The sequence below is a fragment of the Schistocerca americana genome, chromosome 5 (assembly GCF_021461395.2).
Source record: "Schistocerca americana isolate TAMUIC-IGC-003095 chromosome 5, iqSchAmer2.1, whole genome shotgun sequence".
Taxonomy (NCBI): Eukaryota; Metazoa; Arthropoda; class Insecta; order Orthoptera; family Acrididae; genus Schistocerca; species Schistocerca americana.
The window spans coordinates 65,711,832-65,733,338 of NC_060123.1; the positions used below are offsets into that span (position 1 = coordinate 65,711,832).

The following is a 21,507-nucleotide window of genomic DNA, read 5'->3' on the forward strand; positions in this document are numbered from 1 at the left end:
AGTTTCCACCATCATCACCCGATTTAACGCCGTTACATTTCTTTCTGTGGAAGGCGTGCACGCTGGTTGCCATGAGAGAGGCAATCGTGACTGCCTGTGTATCCATTTCAATGGCAGCCGTAACAAACGTGTGTCGGTCTGTTCCGCAGCGTTGCAGACGCTGTATTGCTGTCGATAGAGAACATTCTGAATATCCTCAACAGTAAAACATCATCAGTAATAATGTGACCATCTGTGTAACTTAAAAAATCATGGTTTTTGTTATTTTTTGGAGTTATTTAAGTTCAAGCAGTGTAAATCTCTCTGGGGGGGGGGGCACCTTATATTACAGAAATAGTGAAAGAGAAACCGTACTGCTTATACCCGCCGTGAATAGTAACGCACGATAACATAGTGAGTCTCTTCGAGTTTTCTATACAGCAGCATAAGGATCGGAATGGTTATTGTCAAAAACACGTCTTTAGTGACAAGCAACCATATTTTTTGATTGGTACAGTGGATAGACACTATATATGAATCTGCTGCGCAGAAAATTGTAGCACTGTTGTGCAGCAGGTGCACGACTTATCAAATGTTAATTTGTTCTGTGCAATCTCAATTTACATTGAATGACTCCTGTTTTCGTCTTGGAGTAGACACGTAAATTTGGGTATATAGTGAAACTGGCTCATCCCACCGCTAAAGCTCTTCATTTGCATCTCGGTATTTATGAACAACATGACACTTAGAAACGACTGATTGGTCGTGGTGTGGACAATGATCAGCAGTTCGTGACGTGGTCTCGACTCTCATCTGACGTAACTCGTGCACTTTTTTCGTTGGCTATGTGAAATGTACAATTTTTTTTAATCTTTGTTGGACTCTAGACGTTATTCAATTAAGGACTGTTAATGAAGAACGCAACCAGACAAAAACAGGTGTTAAGAAGCTTTGTTTTACCGCCGTGATGGGTTTCGGGGCGTTATGCCTATCTTCAGATGCCTACACTTGTTTTATTGCTGAATCAGAAGGAGCACACTGTCTGCTCCTGTACTGCATTTGAAGTTATTACTCCACTTCATTAGCCGTGTGGGATGAGAAATATCCGAATGTACTCGTACATGTAATTGGAAACATATAAAGTGCCTCAGGTATGGACTGAGTAGAAATTTTAACCAGAAACAACCCCATTATGATTTGAAAAATACGCTTATACCCGTTTTCAAATGTTTTAGACAATAGATGATTTGACATTTAATGACATGTGTATTATAATTAGTGCATGCTCTTTGCATTCGAATACAAATTGAATGTTTTAATAATTGCTTTGAGTACACTTTGCGTCAAGGGTGAACCGAAGCTCCAAGCTGGTGTCCCCCCCACCCCCTCACCGACCGCCAGAAACCAAAACTTCGCCAACAGAACTCGCATCGTGGCCAGCTAAACAGACTGATGTATCAGTTCAGATCAGCTTGAAGAAAGCCAGAATGTGTAATGCATACTGGCCAGTAGCAAGTGTACCCAGAGCCATCTGTCATACAGTCTGAAAACTATTTCGTCATTCACCACGAGACTAACGTGAGTAACCCCCACGTCCCCCTTAGCTCAACACCTCGCCGTTCTATCTCAGGGCCTAAGGACGGCCATGTTTTACGCGTTTAAAGCAGCTTTGGTACATGGTTGGTCACAGATAACCTCGCTGTCGTGTGCTCAAAGCTGAAACTACGTCTGTAGTCGTATTGCTTACCATCCAGGCGCGTACGTATCAAAAATTAGTGTGTGCTATATTGTAACTGCGTTTTAGGGACTGCTGAGGAACTGTGAGTATGCTGACGCCACAATAAAATTTCTTCACCTCGTGTATTTCATTTACTTTTTACAACATTACAATTTGTTACAGGTGACTGCAATGATGATAATAAAAAGCAGCATGAGCATATTAGTTACTCTGCCAAGCAATTTACTTGTAAAAGATGACTGGTGGCGCGTCTTTGTACAAATGTACTTGTGGAATGTGCTTTGTACGAATAACGGTCGAGTACAGTAAATGTTGATAATTATTCATTCTGAAAATCAGAATTAAATATTTTTTTTTACAAATTAAATATTCAGTCAGTTGAAAAAAAGGCAGTATATAAATAACGTGTGGACACAGTCAGCACTGGAGGCACAACACGACACTCGTTCGGTCACACACACACACACACACACAGTCTCGAGACAAGGAGCGCCGCACAGCGGCGTGGTGGCGGCTCACCGCCTGACGAGCCGCTCTTGCGGCTCCGCCGTCCTCGTCTTGATGCACCTCCCCCGGTAGCAGATCTCGGTCTCGTGCGAGACCTTGGTGGAGGTCCGGAGGACCTTGGCGGGCTGCGGCGCGGCCGCCTCCTGCACTTCGTTCTCCCGATCCCCCTCCTCCGCCGGGAAGTCCTCCAGGGAGACTCCGCGCAGGTTGTGGTCGGTGAGCGCCAGGCTGGACAGCGGCACGCCGCGGTTCCAGACGCCCTCCGTGGTGTTCGCGCCCTTCGCCTCCGACTCTATTGTCGTGTACTGCTCGGTCGTTGCACCCTCTGACGGCAGAGTCTCTCTGGTCCAGTCGCTCGCGTCAGTCGACTCACTCGGTACTCGTGTCTCCGCAACAGCTCTGTCGTCTGCCTTGTGACTCTCCTCGCCCGAGGCTCCGCCTATCGAAACTGTCGGTACCGGCGTGTCTGTGCTGACAGCCTCTTCTGTGGCGTCCGTCGGCGGTGGTTGCGTCGAAGACTGCGGCGGCAGTACGGAAGCGGGCCTCTCTGTCACCTCTTCGCCGCTCGCGACCTCCGCTCCCGATGTCTCTGCGCTGTCGTCCAAACGCTCCGACGAAGACGCACCTTCTCCTGTTGAAGTACGGCCGTCAGGTTGCGACGTGTCGGCGACATCCCACAGGTAGACGGGTGCCAGAGTCTCACCGCCAGCTGGAACTTCTGCCGGCTCTTCTGCGAGTGGCCTTTCTTCGTCGTACCACGACGGTTCGGTCACAATAACCGCAGGACTGTGTCTCGTGTTCGCATCTGGAGCGTCCGCGATGGTCACGATCTCGCCAGAGCTCAGAATTACGTTAAGATTCGGCGACTTCTCGTTGACTGTCGCAATCATATTGGCAACTGTAGCCACATTCTGCGACTCGGCCGTCTCGAAAATGTCTTGAGGTCGTTTCTTCGCTCGCACTCGCACCCAAGCTCCTCGCCGGTTGCCCTGTGAAAAGAAACATTCCTCTTAGATAGTGCAGTGGCATAATGTAGAGTAGTGCGTGAAAAATAGTCACGCATGTGCCCAGACGGAGCAGCAGTGGAAGGCACACCGGTATCGGCGGGGGCTCCGGCCTCAGCCACCACTGTGCAGCAGACGACACCTGCTGTTCAACAACTGACGCCTAGCACAAACACACATCTCGTGTCACTTCGAAACTACAGCTAGCGACTCTGCAAATGGTTGTATTAAGGGGACCACACCGTGGTTCAGGTCGAAAAAAAAAATCGATTTTCGGTTTTCATCGTATTTAGATAGATTAAGGTTTTATTTAAGCACTCTGAAAAGGATTTTGCTGGTAAACTTTTTTTCGAGCATTTAAAAAGCACTTTCCTTCCACGTGTGTTTATATGCTACGCCCACTTTTCTGCATATATTTTAGATCTTTATATCTTTTACATTGCACGTTAGGGATATTTTTTTTTTTTTACTCCAGAGTGTGTTGGCTATCCTTGGAATGCAACGGTCGGTATTCTTTTCTTTCTGCTGTTTGTAAGCAACACGCTTTCAGACAGGCGGTTAGTTTTGTACAAGTGTGACTGCGAGTAGTTGTTATAGAAAACTTGCAGGTATACTATGCGCAGACAATTAGGAGAAATAAAGAAAATCTGGAGGCAATGGAGAGAGATGCTCGGGCCATATTCTTCCATAGGTCCTCTACTGATGATAAGCCGTGTCATGGATTGTGTCCATCAGGAGAAAATTCGTGGTGCAAATAGAATAGGGCTCAGGCAACTGGAGAATCTTATTCTCACCAGCATTCTCTTCCTGCTGCTGTTATAAACCTATTTTCAGAGACTTGACTAGTCCTGACCTCCTAAGGAAATGTCCACATGGACAGACACAAAACTCAAATGAATGTTTCAACAGCATAATATGGAACCGCCTTCCTAAAACTGTATTTGCATGCATGCATACAATGAAACTAGGAGTTCATCATGCTGTTATTACATTCAATTGTGGTAATACTGGAAAGTGATGGATACTGAAAAAGCTGGGAATTAATCCTGGTGAAAATATGATCACTGGGCTGCAACATTGCGACAAAATGAGGATAGCCGATGCAGACAGGTCTGCATCTAATATGGCCAAGAAAGCAAGACAAACATCCAGGAAGGTGAAAAAGAAGCTGGAAGACCTGCTAGAGGCCAAAGAAGAGCCATCATATGCAGCAGGACAGTTTCAATTAACTGTAAGTAACAAATTTCAAAAGTTTCTTCTTTAAAGTCAATTTCCCGCAAACCAAAATTTTCAGTACATATGCCCCATTATATCGGAGACTATCATAGATAAATGAAATTTTCAGAGTGTCTGCAGAACATAAAAAGCCACCTCTGGTACCACATTCATTAATATTCCCCCATTAGGAAATTCACAAAAAAACATATTCTGCAGAAAAAACTTAATGTTTTGTTGATAAATTTAAAAAAGTATTTCTTAAAAACTATAAAATGGATAAAGTAGATTTTAGTACAGTTGACTATTAGCATCATGTAACACACAGTAAAAATATTAAGGTCCTGCATCAAACAGTTGTTTCATAAATGGGTCAAACACTTGCATAATTAACATGGGTTAGATAGGCAGGGTGTGGTCCCCTTAACAGGTTATGTCAGTATGACAAATAATTGGTTAAATACAGATGTGTAAAGTCTATAGTTTTTCACTAGGGTACCGAAAAAGAAATAGTCGCATAAACAAAGGATTAACTGGAGGTAAACAAGGTCAACCCTAGGCTGCCAGGAGGAAACCTCATGTCAGAAAAATGTAGAAAAAATTTAGCATAGGAGACAATGTCACTTACAACAACAGTGAAAATGTAAAATTAAATACAGTGATCACATGGAAATTATGTGTCAGTCTCCTGACAACTTGTTAGGCAATACCCTGTAAGGTTGCATGTATTTAGGCGAGCTAGTCGGGCACGCATCACTGTTACGAGATAAGACGAACTTCTTGTTCGGCTGAACCTAGCGGGAACAGGTCTCAGGTCATGCCGCAGCTATTCCGGCTTCCACATTGGTGACGATACGACCGACCCCAGGTACAAAGACTAGCAGCAAAGCAACAGATGTCGGTAAGTCACACTACAGGGAATTTCGGCGATGGACAGTCGCTTAAGAGGACAGACAACGCTCCAAGAAACGGTGCAGTGTGAGACAGTCTTAAATTTGGCCAAGTTACCACTTTCTGAACTTCGACAATAAGTCACAGTTACATATTAAAGCGAATCTGAATGCATATGCAATCTCACAAAAATTAAGCACATCCAATGACACAACATGTCAGTAGCTTTAAAACAACCGAAGTTAACATTTCACAGTAAGTAAACATTTAAGCAATGAATTCTGAATTAACAACTTTTAAGTGCCTCATGCGATTTCAACAAACGATATATCGGATGATAGGATTGCACTATAGCTATCATCCCTGAAAGCTATGTATCTGTCTCTATTTCATTTATTGATTTACACCGTCTTTTATCTCTCTTTCATTATGCAGATGTTTGTCAGAACATTGTTTCCGCCACAGTTACACAGTAAAGAACACAGCGTCCACACTTTATGTTGTCATACTGCAGTAGTTATTTAATAAACAGTTTACTACTTTGCAGTAGCATTATTTATATGTTGATTGCAAGTGCTATTAAGAAACTGAGCTAAATTATTTTTCTTCTCCTCCTTTTACGTGTCCCAGAAGTATGTGTGACACTGCAGCACAATTTCACTGTGCAGCTGGCAAGGACAGTAAACAGGGGACATGTCTATACCAGGGCATTAAGTCTATGCGAATTTCATTCCGTTTACTCAGTTGGTGACTACGTCTCACAAAGGGCGTATGAACAACATACGCAGATGTCAGAATTTAGGAGCGGACGTGTAGTTGGACTCATAGAAGCCATTTGGGGTAATGAACGAATCTGTCGACATTTGAATAAGGGCGATGCTACTATTCGACGAACACGGCGTCAAGAACCGAAGTGGTCGACCTAGAACGACGACATACGCGAGGATCGGACAATAGTCAGAGAGGCATTTCGAAATCCTCATTATATCGATCTGACGTCCAACTGGTGCTTCGGTGACCGAAAGAACCATTAATAGGCGGCTCACAGAAAGGGGGCAGAGCTTACGGCGCCCCTTGCACCAGCTACTATTGACCTCTGTATGCCAACAAACAACGTTTTCAGTGGTGTTGGCCGCATTCGACCTGGAATCTGACTGAAGTAGAATTGTCGTCAGTGGCGAGTATCGCTTTGGACTGAATCCGATGATCAGTGAAGACGTGTCTGGAGACGCCTCGAACAGCGATGGAGTACAAACCTGACTGTCGCCTGCCATACCGCCAGCCACCCAGTAATTGTCTGGCGCGCCATTTATTTTCATAGCAGGACCCCTTTGGTTATTATCCGCAGCACACTCATAGCACAGCGGTACGTCGATGATATTCTACGTCCCATTTTGTTGCCTTTCGTGGCAAACCGTCTTGGTCTTACATTTCAACAAAATGATGCCTGCCGGCATACGGTGAGAGTTTCTACTGCTTATCTTCGTGCTTGGCAAACCATATCTTGGCCAGCAAAGTCGCCGGATTTCTCCACAATTGAGAAGATTTGGAGCATTATGGGTAGGGCCCTCCAACCATCTCGGGATTTTGACGATCTGATGCGCCAATTGGACAGAATCATCCACAGTATCCCTCACGAGGACATCCAACAAATCTGTCAGTCAATACCAAGCCAAATAACTTCTTGCAAAAGGGTCAGAGGCGGACCAACGCATGACTTGCTCAATTAATAAAGCTATTCCTCTTGAATAAATCGTCCAGTTTTTCTGAAATTGTACATCACATCTACTGATTCCTGTACCATTCAGATATTTCCTTTGTGGTGCTCTTTTTTTTTTACTTTAGAATGTACTTGCAACAGTGTCCCCTCCTTCATCCTCTTTATTGTGCGCCTTGAATAGTTAGCAGTTCCCAAAACCCTTTAAAGCTCAGTTTTTAATGCAATTACCTCTTCCTTGTTTGCCTCTTCCGACATAAATGTAATGATGTTCCATATAATCACCCGTGTCTGATTAAGAGAACTGTCCCTGCACTTGTTAGATGCCAAGACTGTGAAGCCTTGCTGCTCAGCGAAGAGAAGGCAATGAGAATGGCAGTGAGCGACAGGCAACGAGCCTGGCGCTCATTCAGAACAAGGTGGACTCGGCCCGTGGTCAGAACGAAAATGAGTTTCTGCACCGCAACTGCCACCTTATTTTGTGTAAGCTCTGTTGATTGACACAATGGATTGGAACAAACCGACTTTGTCCAGTTGTCAGTACAGTACTGCAAAAAAAAAAAAAAACTCTTGTGTGCTCACAGTCTCATCATTTAGTGATAGTGAGTAGTAGAACAATGTTCATACTACCCCACTCACCATTGTTGCCAAATTTATTCAAGATGGCGGTGATAGATGTCATGGCGGGAATTCAAATTTTGGTGGGAAAAAGGTCAGTTGGGCTACCTCCACTAATTTAAGTCATCAGACCAGCACCTCTTCCTAGGAATTGGCTGGGAAAGGACTCAGCCTGTACTGGGTAGGATGGACATAAGTCTTTTCAGTCTTTAAACAATTCGAGGCAGTACCACCATCTAGTGTGTCCACCCTGAGGTCCAGAGTCCAACTGGCCTAATACACAGACCACCACCAGAGGGTGCCATCGCCCCTCCCATGATGTAATCCAAGATGGCGGTCTGGAGGAGAAAAATGGCAGGAAAATAACTCAAATGTTCTGGGCTGCTGGAACTACACTCCTGGAAATGGAAAAAAGAACACATTGACACCGGTGTGTCAGACCCACCATACTAGCTTCGGACACTGCGAGAGGGCTGTACAAGCAATGATCACACGCACGGCACAGCGGACACACCAGGAACCGCGGTGTTGGCCGTCGAATGGCGCTAGCTGCGCAGCATTTGTGCACCGCCGCCGTCAGTGTCAGCCAGTTTGCCGTGGCATACGGAGCTCCATCGCAGTCTTTAACACTGGTAGCATGCCGCGACAGCGTGGACGTGAACCATATGTGCAGGCGACGGACTTTGAGCGAGGGCGTATAGTGGGCATGCGGGAGGCCGGGTGGACGTACTGGCGAATTGCTCAACATGTGGGGCGTGAGGTCTCCACAGTACATCGATGTTGTCGCCAGTGGTCGGCGGAAGGTGCACGTGCCCGTCGACCTGGGACCGGACCGCAGCGACGCACGGATGCATGCCAAGACCGTAGGATCCTACGCAGTGCCGTAGGGGACCGCACCGCCACTTCCCAGCAAATTAGGGACACTGTTGCTCCTGGGGTATCGGCGAGGACCATTCGCAACCGCCTCCATGAAGCTGGGCTACGGTCCCGCACACCGTTAGGCCGTCTTCCGCTCACGCCCCAACATCGTGCAGCCCGCCTCCAGTGGTGTCGCGACAGGCGTGAATGGAGGGACGAATGGAGACGTGTCGTCTTCAGCGATGAGAGTCGCTTCTGCCTTGGTGCCAATGATGGTCGTATGCGTGTTTGGCGCCGTGCAGGTGAGCGCCACAATCAGGACTGCATACGACCGAGGCACACAGGGCCAACACCCGGCATCATGGTGTGGGGAGCGATCTCCTACACTGGCCGTACACCACTGGTGATCGTCGAGGGGACACTGAATAGTGCACGGTACATCCAAACAGTCATCGAACCCATCGTTCTACCATTCCTAGACCGGCAAGGGAACTTGCTGTTCCAACAGGACAATGCACGTCCGCATGTATCCCGTGCCACCCAACGTGCTCTAGAAGGTGTAAGTCAACTACCCTGGCCAGCAAGATCTCCGGATCTGTCTCCCATTGAGCATGTTTGGGACTGGATGAAGCGTCGTCTCACGCGGTCTGCACGTCCAGCACGAACGCTGGTCCAACTGAGGCGCCAGGTGGAAATGGCATGGCAAGCCGTTCCACAGGACTACATCCAGCATCTCTACGATCGTCTCCATGGGAGAATAGCAGCCTGCATTGCTGCGAAAGGTGGATATACACTGTATTAGTGCCGACATTGTGCATGCTCTGTTGCCTGTGTCTATGTGCCTGTGGTTCTGTCAGTGTGATCATGTGATGTATCTGACCCCAGGAATGTGTCAATAAAGTTTCCCCTTCCTGGGACAATGAATTCACGGTGTTCTTATTTCAATTTCCAGGAGTGTATTTAGGAATGGATTTGACATAGTATATTTATTGCACTGATACAAAATACTCACCCTGCCATGCTTGAGGTCACAGTAAATAGTCTACAGACCTGCAAAATACTCATAAATAATGCAGTACACTGATGTGCAGAGACGCTAACAACTCGTAAATTACCGGAATAATGCAGTACACAGCGTACAGTCGTGCAAACTACTCGTAGATCACCGGAATAATTCAGTACACTGATGTACAGACACGTAAACAACTCATAAATTGTCAAATTGCGGACGCCAAATTTCAATGTTGGCATCAATTAAAATGGAGTCAGGCTGCAAATCCAGAATGAATCTTTCACTCTGCAGTGGACTGTATGCTGTTTGGGAAGCTTCCTGGCAGATTAAAACAGTGTACTGGACAGCGACACGAATTCGGAAGTTTACTATCACAAGCAGTGCTATTACCGACCGATCTACTCAGGGACTGAACCTGAATGGACCGATTGCTAAGAATATTGTCTGCAAAAGGAAAGGTCCATTAGAATTTGGACATAAATTAATGTAATTTTTGCTTGATTACTTCATCTCTGTTATAAAGAATACAATCTTTGTCAATCAAGTTATTAAATCGCTGGTGCGAATCTGTATCCTAACGCTCCAATCTCTCAGGGCTTTATTAATTGTGTTGATACACATTCTCTTGTCTGAACATGCTAGCTAGAGGTACGGAATTTAGACTGCCCTCGTAACTGCACATATTTTCTATATTATTGGTTGTACTATCGACTCAGGGCTTGTTAAATAACAACTGCACGACGATGAATAATTATTAATAAATGATGTAAATTAACAAGTCCTCAATTATTTACATATTATCAGTTTGAAGCTATTGCTGCTAATCCCTTAATTAAGATTTTGTAACAGATTATTCATTGTAATGTCCAGTAACATGATCGACATACACTGCAGCGGGAAAGGTATTGTATATCCTAGAATGCCAGCAGTAATTCTGTAAGAGCGGATCTGCGACTTAACTCCGGAACAGCAAGTAGTGGTTGTCCAACTAACAAGATTTTTAAACAGTTAGTGTGGCTATAAAATACCGTTTTTATTCATTAAAAAATAATAGAACAGTCGACAGGACACCACAAACGTTCCAGAGCAGAATCGGGGTCAGACATACATTTTTATTTTTACAGGAAATTTGAAGCTGAAAATCGTTCTGGAACTGAAGGAGGAGACCAAGGAAATGAGCGATTAAGACTGACTATGCTTTAACAAGTGCTTTAGATTAACGACGGATACAGAGCAAACCACTACACAAACTCGCTAAAGTCAATACAGCGGTCTAAGAGCCGCCACTAGACTGAGCACTCTGTGAATCAGCTTTGTATCTGGTACTTGGGCACACACACTTATCTAGTGACCAGCAAGACTACAGCCAGGGGTGGGCAGAGGAATGTTCTTTTACGACTATCAGGGACATTTAGTTTCACATTAGTGCAAGAACTCTGTGTGCTGTTAGGAACGTACCCGATAAATATAATATATGGGACTTCTGAGCGCTGGGTGTACACCAAAAAGTACCAGATTTGGCACAACTTTAAAATATAGAAATGTCTTGATCGAACAGTTCTTTATTAGGCGTCACACGTTTCAAAATTTCAAAATCAGACTGAAGCAATAGAATAAACGGTACAAGGAAATTAACGACAGAAAATATATACGTAGCAACATAAGTATGCTTCTTAGGAATTTCAATTAATATCGTACTTTCATTTAAATCAAACTGTAGCAAAAACTCACAAAAGCGAGCTTATAGACTGCTTACAATACAGATCTCATCTCATATAGGCATATTTGACAGTGCCATTGTCTATTCGAACTAGTGCCAAAGTGATATCATTAATTTCCTTGTACACTTTATTCCACAGCTTCAGTCTGATAGTGAAATTTTGAAGCGCGTAACGTTCAATAAAGAATTGTGCGGTCAAGACCTTTCTGTATTTCAAAGTTGTGCCAAATCTGAATCGTCGACCGCCGGATGTTTTTCACCATTAAGAAATTTAACAGTGTTTACTGGAGAACGCACTGAAAAAACTGCCATCATAAGAGCTGGCTGATGATTACGTGTGACTGGGAGCAACAGGGAAGTGATATGGGAGACCGGGTCTACTCGTTTTTTTTAGCCACCATCAGGGAAGGCCAACCGACAACAGCAAGGCACCATACAGGCAAAGAAGTCCATACAAGGCACCGTGTAGAAATGTGGGGCGTACGCATCCTGTCTACAGGATTGACGAATCATAAGCCCCACCCATTGCTTCTGGGAATGAATGTAATTAAAACGTATCTCTAAATAAGAACGTGGCGCTAACTGTGACTCTATCAGGTCAAGCACGTTAATGTAAACTAGTCTAGAAAGCAATATACTGAAATACTAAAACGTGACTTTTTGTCACGACAGAATAGAAAATGATTTTGAAAAGGGCGAGACACTTTTCTCAGCACGTGGGGTGAAAGGGGAGGGGGGGATGCAGTCGGCCACGTTCCCGGCGCGTTACCATTTGTTAGCAGTGGAGTGGTGGGCACCTCGTGATCGCGAGTACACTGTCAACGTGTAGTTCTTAACGTGCACGTACGTCGTGATTTTCGCACCCATTTTCACATTAATTGGAAACGTCCGGTGCCGTCTGCTTGTGCGATTAAAAAGTGTTTTATGAACTGTGAAGAGACTTAGCGACGGTAAAGAGGCCTGGGCAGGCAAAGGCAGTGCGTACTCCTGAAAACATCAATTGTGTGAGAGTTGCAATCGAAAGAAGCTCACGTGACTCAGTTCGCCAGCACTTGCTATTTCCAGTAGGACGCTTAGACAGATTTTGCACAGCGATCTACACTATCATCCTTACTACATCCAAACTGTTCGGGTTCTTACAGAAATAGATTACGTGAATGGAAGCCGGCTCTGTGAAGAAGTGTTGAATTTAATTGATGGAGACGAAGACTTTGTAACTAATTTATGGATGAGTGACAGGGTCCACTTCTATTTGTCCAGTTTTTTCAACAAGTAGACTTTTTGTTTAGGAGATACGTGGATCCCAAACTACAGCATCAGCAACCTCTCATGTCACAAAAGTCACTACGTGGCGTGCTATGTCTTCATCAGGGATAATAAGGCTCACTTTTTTGAAGATGATCTGGGCAACATCGTGACAGTGACCTCAAAGTAATACGCATACACGTTGGAAAACTCTTTTACTCCATAACCTCTTCAACATGAAATCTAACAGGAGACATTTTTCAACGAGGTGATGCGTCATCCTACACGGGAAGAGTAAGCATGAATGTTGTTAATAATTAATTTCCGAATCACGTGAACTCTCGAAATGGGGATATGTCATTGCCTCACCTTTTAACAAGTGTGATTTTTTCTTTCAACAACGTGCGACTTTTTGTTGCGTGGTTATCTCAAGAGTAAAGTGTCTCAGGATAACCCGCCACAAACAGATGAAGCACTGAAAGAACGCATCCGTCAGGGGGTGGTTCAAATCCCGCTGTAAATGCTACGGAATATGGTGAATAAATTTAAGGCTCGCCTGGAAGACTGTCTGCACCTAAATGGACGCAATCATGCTCGAGTTACTTTTAAACCTTAGTTAGATTTGCTTAAGTTCTTAAATTTTTTAATGTAATTGGCAAAAATAAAATTTGGAAAAACTGATTGAATTATTTTTACAACCTCTCAAAATCGCTTTTTATCTGCCACACCGAGTATTTAAGCAATTTCCTCATTATTTTCTTGTCGAATATGAGTTTTTTTCTGTCATTACAGTCTTTGGATTGGTTTGATGCGCCCCGCCACGAATTCCTCTCCTATACCAACCTCTCCGAGTAGCACTTGCAACCTACGTCCTCAACTATTTGCTGGAGGTATTCCAATCTCTGACTTTCTCTACAATTCTTTCCCTCTACAGCTCCCTCTAGTACCATGAAATAATTCCCAGATATCTTAATAGATGTCCTATCATCTTCTCCTTTCTCTTTGCCAGTGCCTCCCACATAATCCTTTCCTCTCCAATTCTGCGCAGAACCTCCTCATTCCTTACTCCATCAATCTACCTAATTTTCAACATTCGCCTGTACCACCACATCACAAATGGTTCGATTCTCTTCTGTTCCGGATTTCCAACAGTCCATGTTTCACTACCGTACAATACCGTATGTGAGTAGTGACATCCAAAAGAAACGTGGCTGCAGTACAGGGGAATCAATGAGGATATGGAGAAGAAATTGATTGGTCAGAGGAAGAGCGAGAAATAATGGGGTAAGATTGTCGATTGAGACGGAATGAAGACTATGGGAATAGAAAGGAATGAGAAAAGCATAGATAGTCCATAGTGTGATAGAGATACTAATACACTGTTGAACCTAAAAGAGACATCTGGGATATAGCAAGAGGGAAGCTACGCCGATGATAACAGATGAAGCTTTAATATCCTCTTCAATTCAGAGTGGTGTTGGATAAAGCGAAGGCTACAGGATACACTGTTCCACATTCACTGTTCCCCTAAGTCCCGTAATTGCAAACTTCTTTATGGAGAAATTCGAAGAACAGGCCTTAGGTACTGCCAGCAAAAAAACCAAATGTTTGGTTCCGATGCGTGGATGACACGTTTGTGCTGTGCAGACATGGTAGGGAGGAACTAAGGCGGTTCCACGAACGTCTGAACAGTATAAACACGAGAATTCAGTTTACAATGGAGGAGGAGGTAGACGGCATATTACATTTCCTCGATGTGCTTGTTTTTAGAAACGAAAATGGTACTTTGGGCCACTCAGTATACCGCGAACCCACGCACACGGACCGTTATTTGCACCGGGATTCGAACCAACACCCACAACAGAAGCGGGGTGTTATCAAGACGTTAGCGGACAGAGCTAGAAACATTTGTGAACCTGGGTTGCTCGACGCTGAGATGGAACATCTGCACAATGCACTAATGAAGAACGGATATTCGTCCGCCGAAATAAAACGTGCGTTGAGGCAGCCACGCAGAAATCATACTGACGTACAGGCTACTGCAAAATCTAAGGTTTTCCTGCCGTTTGTTAAAAATGTAACGGAAAGAACAGGGAGGATCTTGACGAAGCGGAATATTACCGTAATTTACAAGCCCACCAGGAAGATACAGGAATACCGTAAGCCTGCCAAGGACGCTCGCAAACCATTGGAAAAAGCTGGAGTGTATAGGATCCCATGCAGCTGTGGTGATGTTTATGTGGGTACCACCAAAAGAACGGTTTCTAAACGTTTGGAAGAGCACAAGGGAAATTGTAGAAGAGGAGAAATGGAACGATCAGCTGTTGCGGAGCATGCTTTCCAGCCAGGAAACCACAACATTCGTTTCGAGGAGACGCAAGTACTAGCGGCCACAAGCGGATATTACGAAAGGCTCTACAGGGAGGCAATCGAAATCGCTTAACACCCAAATAATTTCAACCGAAAGGAGGAGGGCGTGAAATTAAACGGTATATTGACGCCGGTGTTAAAGAAGGTGTGTACCACCCGTCTACTACCGGGTGATGGCAACGGCGATCGACAGCGACGGACAGCGGCCAATTGCACTGACGTTTTCAAAACACGTGACGTCACGCCGCGGCGTGGGAGCGCGCGGACACGGAATTTAGCGGCAGTCAGTAGCGAGCCAGTGGGTGTGTTGGACCTTCCATCGAGCTACGGACCCCCTTGAAGATGTCTCCTGCAGTCGGAGACGAAACGTTGGGGATCGACACAGAATTCATCAACCGACCACGGCATAACAGCCCGGATAATTATAATGGACATAGTTCAGTGTGCCACCCCCGTCCCCCCTTTCCTGCCTACATTCTATCGACTCACTGTTGCTGTACAGTCTTGCGTAGATGGGAATAAAAGTGGCTGAACATGACAGGCAACAAGCCGCGCCTCGTGAAGTCCCAGCTAGGCCACGGTGTATCTCCTTCCAGTCACGCGCTTGGGATGAGGCCCCTGTGACTCGTCTTCGCATACGATACAGCCCCATGACGCGTGGCTTCTCGCTAAGGCTGGAGGACCCTCCAGTGTCTGGCGCTTGTGGCCTACAGATCACAGTGCGCCACGTTTAAGTTGACTGTGTTTTATATTCAGACAAGAGGGCAGCAGCCAACTTACTTACAGATTTGCCCTCTATTTTAACTGACAATGGCACCACTATGGTACAGTTTTTAAAGTTGTCTCCAGTGTCCAACTTGTTCCCTAAAATTTTAGGGACGAATTTTTGATGTGTTATCAGTGTGGCTGGTTAATCCACATTTTCTGTAAGTGACCAGCCAGATACATATTTCCGTGTCATTATTTCAGCTTTCCTCTTGTATTGCTTGTGTGTTAATTGAAATTTTCAAAACATCTGACGCTACTTATGCTATCTTAAGGGATGTGAGGTCGTGGTGCACTCTGAGGGGCGACAGTGTTTGTGAGGTTGGGAGAGTAATTATGTAAGACTTACTCTAACTTGTTTCACACAGAGGTGGCAAAAGTCATGAACTATCTCACAATATTGTGTTGGGCCTCATTTTGCCGGGAATGGAAATGGAAATGAGCATATGGCATCGTTGGCCGGGAGGCCTCATTCGGGGAAGTTCGGCTGCCAAGTGCATGTCTTATTTCATTCGACGCCACATTGGACGACTTGCGCGCTGGTGATGAGGATGAAGTGATGATGAGGACAACAAAACACCCAGTCCACGAGCGGAGAAAATCTCCAACCCAGCCGGGAATCGAACCCAGGCCTGATTGCGTGGGAGGCGAGCACGTTACCATCCAGCGAAGCAGGAGGACATTTTGCCCATTGCAGTGCAGCAACTCAACGCGGCATGGACTAAAAAAGTCGTTGGAAGTCCGCTGCAGAAATATTGAGCCATGCTGCCTCTTTAGACGTCCACGACTGCGAAAGTGTTGCTAGTCCAGGATTTTGTGGATGAACTGACCTCTCGATTGTACCAGATGAATGTTCGATGGGATTCACGTCGGGCGATCTGGGTGGCCAAATCATTTGCTCGAATTGTCCAAAATGTTCTGATATGGTGCATTGTCATGCATACAAAGTCCATTGTTGTTTGGAAACATACAGTCCACGAATGGCTGCAAATGGTCTCCAAGTAGCCGAACATAACTATTTCCAGTCAATGACCGGTTCAAGAAGACTCTGTCCATTCCATGCAAACACAGACCACACCATTATGGAGGCGCCACTAGCCTGCACAGTGCCTTGTTGGCAACTTGGGTCCATGGCGTCGTGGGGTCTGAGTCACAGTCGAACCCTATCATCAGCTCTTACTACCTTAAATGGGGAGTCATCGGAGCACACCACGGTTTACCAGACATCTAGGGTCTAACCGATATAGTCACGAGACCAGGAGAGGCGATGTCGTACTGTTAGCAAAGGTATTCGCGTCGATCGTCTGCTGCCACAGTCCCCAACGCCAGTTTTCGCTGCGCCGTCCTAACTCATACGTTCATCGTACGTTCCACATTGATTTCTGCGATTATTTCAAGCAGTGTCGCATTTCTGTTTGGACTGAAATTCTATGGAAACGCCGCTGCTTTCAGTCGTGAAGCGAAGGCCGTCAGTCACAGCGTTGCCCATGGTGAGGGATAATGCCCAAAATTTGGTATTCTCGGCATCCTTTGTAAGGTGGCAACGGCCTTGCACCTTACATGAGTCCATTTAACATGACACTTCAGGTTTTATTGGAGTAATACTCTAAATTACGGAGTAGGAAATCTATGTGGAAACGCATCGGCACGCGAGAATTCCGCGATTTTGTAATTATAAGATTTTGCGGAAAGGCAGTACGCGAGACAGAGCTCGGCTACGTCCCCGCCTAGCCGCCGAAGGCCACAACCTGACGGTATGAATGGTGAACTGGGGGATTTCTGTAATCCGTTTAGAGAGGCCACAGTGGCCGCCGGCCTCTGAGGGGCGCGCGGCTGCAGGTGTTCAAGTGTTTACCAAAAATAGAGCAGTGGATAGCTGGACGGACTTTCCTGTGCGTGCTCTCGCCTGTGTCCCACTAATTTTACACCTTCGAGTAACTCAAGCGGGACAGGCCAGGCGTTCCGAATAACAAAACTTTCGATACAAGAGTCTGTGTTTGCTACAACGGGGAATCTTGCTGGGAATATCTCGAGTGGTCTCTTGGGAGAAAACTTCCAGTAAACATAATATTGCCCACAGCTGTGGTTCTTCCCAGCCGGCGTGGGCGGAGTCTACTTGTGAAATTTTGTAGAAATAAAAGAATTGTGGAAAAGAGTTCTATTCGCAGTCCTTACATTGGTCGGCACTGACAAACTGGGTATTTTGAGAGCTTCTGGTGATTCGCTCGGTAAAAGTTAAGGTGGGAAAACAGAGGTCAAGAGCAACCTTGCTTGACTCTCGGTAGCGGTCTTCTGTTCTGGGCTCTCGTACTGAAAGGAGGTTAGCCAAGTCGTCTCCCCTCTTGGTCTTTCGTTCTGAGAGGACGTTAGCCACGCCAGCTGATTGCTGACGGAAACATTGTTGCAATTAGAGAAGATTACGGACAGCAGTCTGTTGTTCGTAACTGTAGGAGTGTACTTTCCGAGACGCCACACGCCGACCGCACGCCCGCGCCGTCGTTGTCGGACACCGCCGCTACAACAGGAATATTACGGTGAGATCGCTCCCACTTCGGCCTGTGTTAGGTGTAACGTTAAATAGTTGGACCATGTGCAATTGCTGTTTCCACAGAGGTTTCACGGTATTTTCTGGTGTAGTGGTTCTTCGTATATAAGTTATAAGAGATTGTGTTTTGGAGCGATGTTAACACAGTTTACTGCCAATGCCAGTTAAGAGGATAATTTGTAAATTGTTCATTGTGTTTTATTCAGCATTGATGTGAAGGTTATAATGAAATGATTGTGATTCAGTAGAGCCTTTACTTTCAGTAGTTGATCCTGAATTCACCCTTTTGCTTTATTTTATTTTTGTGTATGTTTTTGATGTCATTGAACACCCTAAGTGTTCGTGATCGTTCTTGTTTGGAAGTAAAAATAGGTATGATTTATCGCCGACACGACCACCGCAGATTAATTAGGGGTGACAGGGCCACATTTCAATCTAGCGTTATCCATTTTTGCATACAGTTCCACTCCCAATTTCTCTGTCAGTTGTTTGTCAGGGGCGAACACACGGAAAAATCGGACAAGCAACGGGTGGGGTGTTACAACTTTTGGCACTGTGGATCTCAGAATATTGAATTCCCTAACTGTTTCCGAAATGGAATGACCCGTGCGTCTAGCTCCAACTACCATTCCGCGTTCAAAGACTGTTAATTGCCGTCGAGCGGCAATGATCACGTCGGAAACCTTTTCATATGAATCACGTGAGTACAAATGACAGCTCCTCCAATGAACTGTCCTTTTAGACTGCAGCGCCTGTGTACGTGCATATCGCTATCCCATGACCGTGCTACTTCAGTGTATGTCTTTCAAGCGTTTTAGCCACAGTCGTTTCTGCTAATTTTGGGAAGAGCACTGATAACCTCGATCTTGAGTGCCCATAAGGTGTCGCTGCCTCCCCCCCCCCCCCTGCGCTACCGGCACACACACACACACACACACACACACACACACACACAAACACACTCACACTCACTCTCTAAGGTACCTATGAGAGGTGGAGGAGACGTACCCGACTTTCCTGAGTACAAATGACAGCTCCTCCAATGAACTGCCCTTTTAGACTGCAGCGCCTGTATACGTGCATATCACTATCCCATGACTGCGCCACATCAGTGTATGTCTTTTAACCGTTTTAACCACAGTCGTTTCTGCTAATTTTGGGAAGGACACTGATAACCTCGACCTTGAGTGCCCATAAGGTGTCGCTGCCCCCCCCCCCCTTTCCCCTACCGGCACACACACCCACCCACACACACACACACACACACACACACACTCTCTCTCTCTCTCTCTCTCTCTCTCTCTCTCTCTCTCTCTCTCTCTCTCTCTGTAAGGTTGGGGTTGTTTTGGGGGAAGAGACCAAACAGCGAGGTCATCGGTCTCATCGGATTAGGGAAGGATGGGGAAGGAAGTCGGCCGTGCCCTTTGAAAGGAACCATCCCAGCATTTGCCTGGAGCGATTTAGGGAAATCACGGAAAACCTAAATCAGGAAGGCCGGACGCGGGATTGAACCGTCGTCCTCCCGAATGTGTCTCTAAGGTACCTACAAGAGGTGGAAGAGACGTACCCGCCTGTGCGTGGAGGCGGCGCTCGCTGCCGGGCTCTGCGATGTGGGTGTCGTTGTGGGGGTGGACGTGGAGGCGGACGTGTGTGTGACGTCAGAATCCGCCGCTGTCGCCTGGGTGGCCGTCGTGCCATTCTGCTGCACCGGCACCTCCTCTGTGCTGGCAGCGTGACCCTGGGGCTCCGCACTAGAGCCGGCCGCGTGCAAGCCCGCGGTGGTGCCGTTTGCCGGCGGGTCCGCGCTAGGGGTCCGCGTGCTACCCTCGCCGGCGTGAGGCTCCGTGGTGGGGCCGGGTGAAGGCTGCGCGCCTGCCTCGTCCTCGGCGTGCGGTGGGCGGCGGGTGCGCTGCCGGAGGCGCTGCTGCGGGCGGTGCACCGCGTTGACGGGGAAGCTGGGCGCCCACTGGCTCTCGGCGCCGCCGTCCTCCAGCTCCTGGGCGAAGGTGGCGCGGCCGCGGCCCACGGCCGCCAGCGGCTGGCTGTAGTCGGGCGCGGACGGCCGGAAGGCGGCCGCCTCCAGCAGCTGCTGCTGGTGCTCCTGGTAGTCCAGAGGCGCGTCCACCGCGTCCGACAGCGGCGGCAGCTGCTGCTGCGGTTGCTGCTGCGGCTGCTGCTTGTCCTGCGACTCCTCCTGCAGGTACTGCTGCGGCTGTTGCGGCTGGCGGCCGCGCTGCGCCAGCGCGTCTCCCGCCGAGGACGCGGCGGCAAAGCTGGGAGCCGGAGACGCCGCCGACGCCGCCGAGCCCACGGGGCGCCGGCGCGACGCCGACCACGAGGGCGCCTGCCGGACAAACAGCACGCGTAGCGCATCTTCTGTTTTCCGACGACACTTACCAGCTAAAGCTACACTACTGGCCATTAAAATTGCTACACCACGAACATGACGTGCTACAGACGCGAAATTTAACCGACAGGAAGAAGATGCTCTGATATGCAAATGATTAGCTTTCCACAGCATTCACACAAGGCTGGCGCCGGTGGCGACACCTACAACGTGCTCACATACGGAAAGTTTCCAACCGATTTTTCATACACAAACAGCAATTGACCGGCATTGCCTGGTGAAACGTTGTTTTCATGCCTCGTGTAAGGAGGAGAAATACGTACCATCACGTTTCCGACTTTGAAGGAGGTCAGATTCTAGCCTATCGCGATTGCGGTTTACCGTACCGCGACATTGCTGCTCGCGTTGGTCGAGATCGAATGACTGTTAGCAGAATATGGAATCGGTGGGTTCAGGAGGGTAACACGGAACACTGTGCTCGATCCCAACGGCCTCGTATCACCATCAGTCGAGATGACAGGCATCTTATCCGCATGGCTGTAACGGATCGTGCAGCCACGTCTCGATCCCTGAGTCAACAGATGGGGACATTTGCAAGACAACAACCGTCTGCACGAACAGTTCGACGACGTTTCCAGCAGCTTGGCCTATCAGCTTGGAGACCCTGGCTGTGGCTACCCTTGACGCTGCAACAGAGACAGGAGCGCCTGCGATGGTGTACTCAACGACGATCCTGGGTGCACGAATGGCAAAACGTTTTTTTCTTTTTTTTTGGAATAATCAAGGTTCTGTTCACAGTATCATGATGGTCGCATCCGTGTTTGGCAAAATCGTGGTGAACGCACATTGGAAGCGTGTTTTCGTCATCGCCATACTGGCGTATCACCCGGCGTGATGGTATGGGGTGCCATTGGTTACACGTCTCGGTCACCTCTTGTTCGCATTGACGGCACTTTGAACAGTGGACGTTACATCT

The 21,507-nt window shown here is 46.9% G+C and overlaps 1 protein-coding gene across 1 annotated transcript in view; it reads right to left on the reverse strand.

Annotated features, from left to right (window-relative positions):
* Positions 1 to 1,820: 1,820 nt before the first annotated feature.
* Positions 1,821 to 21,507, reverse strand: part of LOC124616206 (mucin-19-like) — a 155,197-nt gene continuing 135,510 nt past the window's right edge. Inside the window, exons 6-7 of the mRNA XM_047144510.1 lie at positions 19,752 to 20,528; positions 1,821 to 3,213 (exon numbers count right to left, since the gene is read on the reverse strand). Of these exons, the coding sequence (XP_047000466.1) occupies positions 2,233 to 3,213; positions 19,752 to 20,528 (1,758 nt within the window). The 3' untranslated portion in view covers positions 1,821 to 2,232. The remainder of the gene's footprint in view (positions 3,214 to 19,751; positions 20,529 to 21,507) is intronic.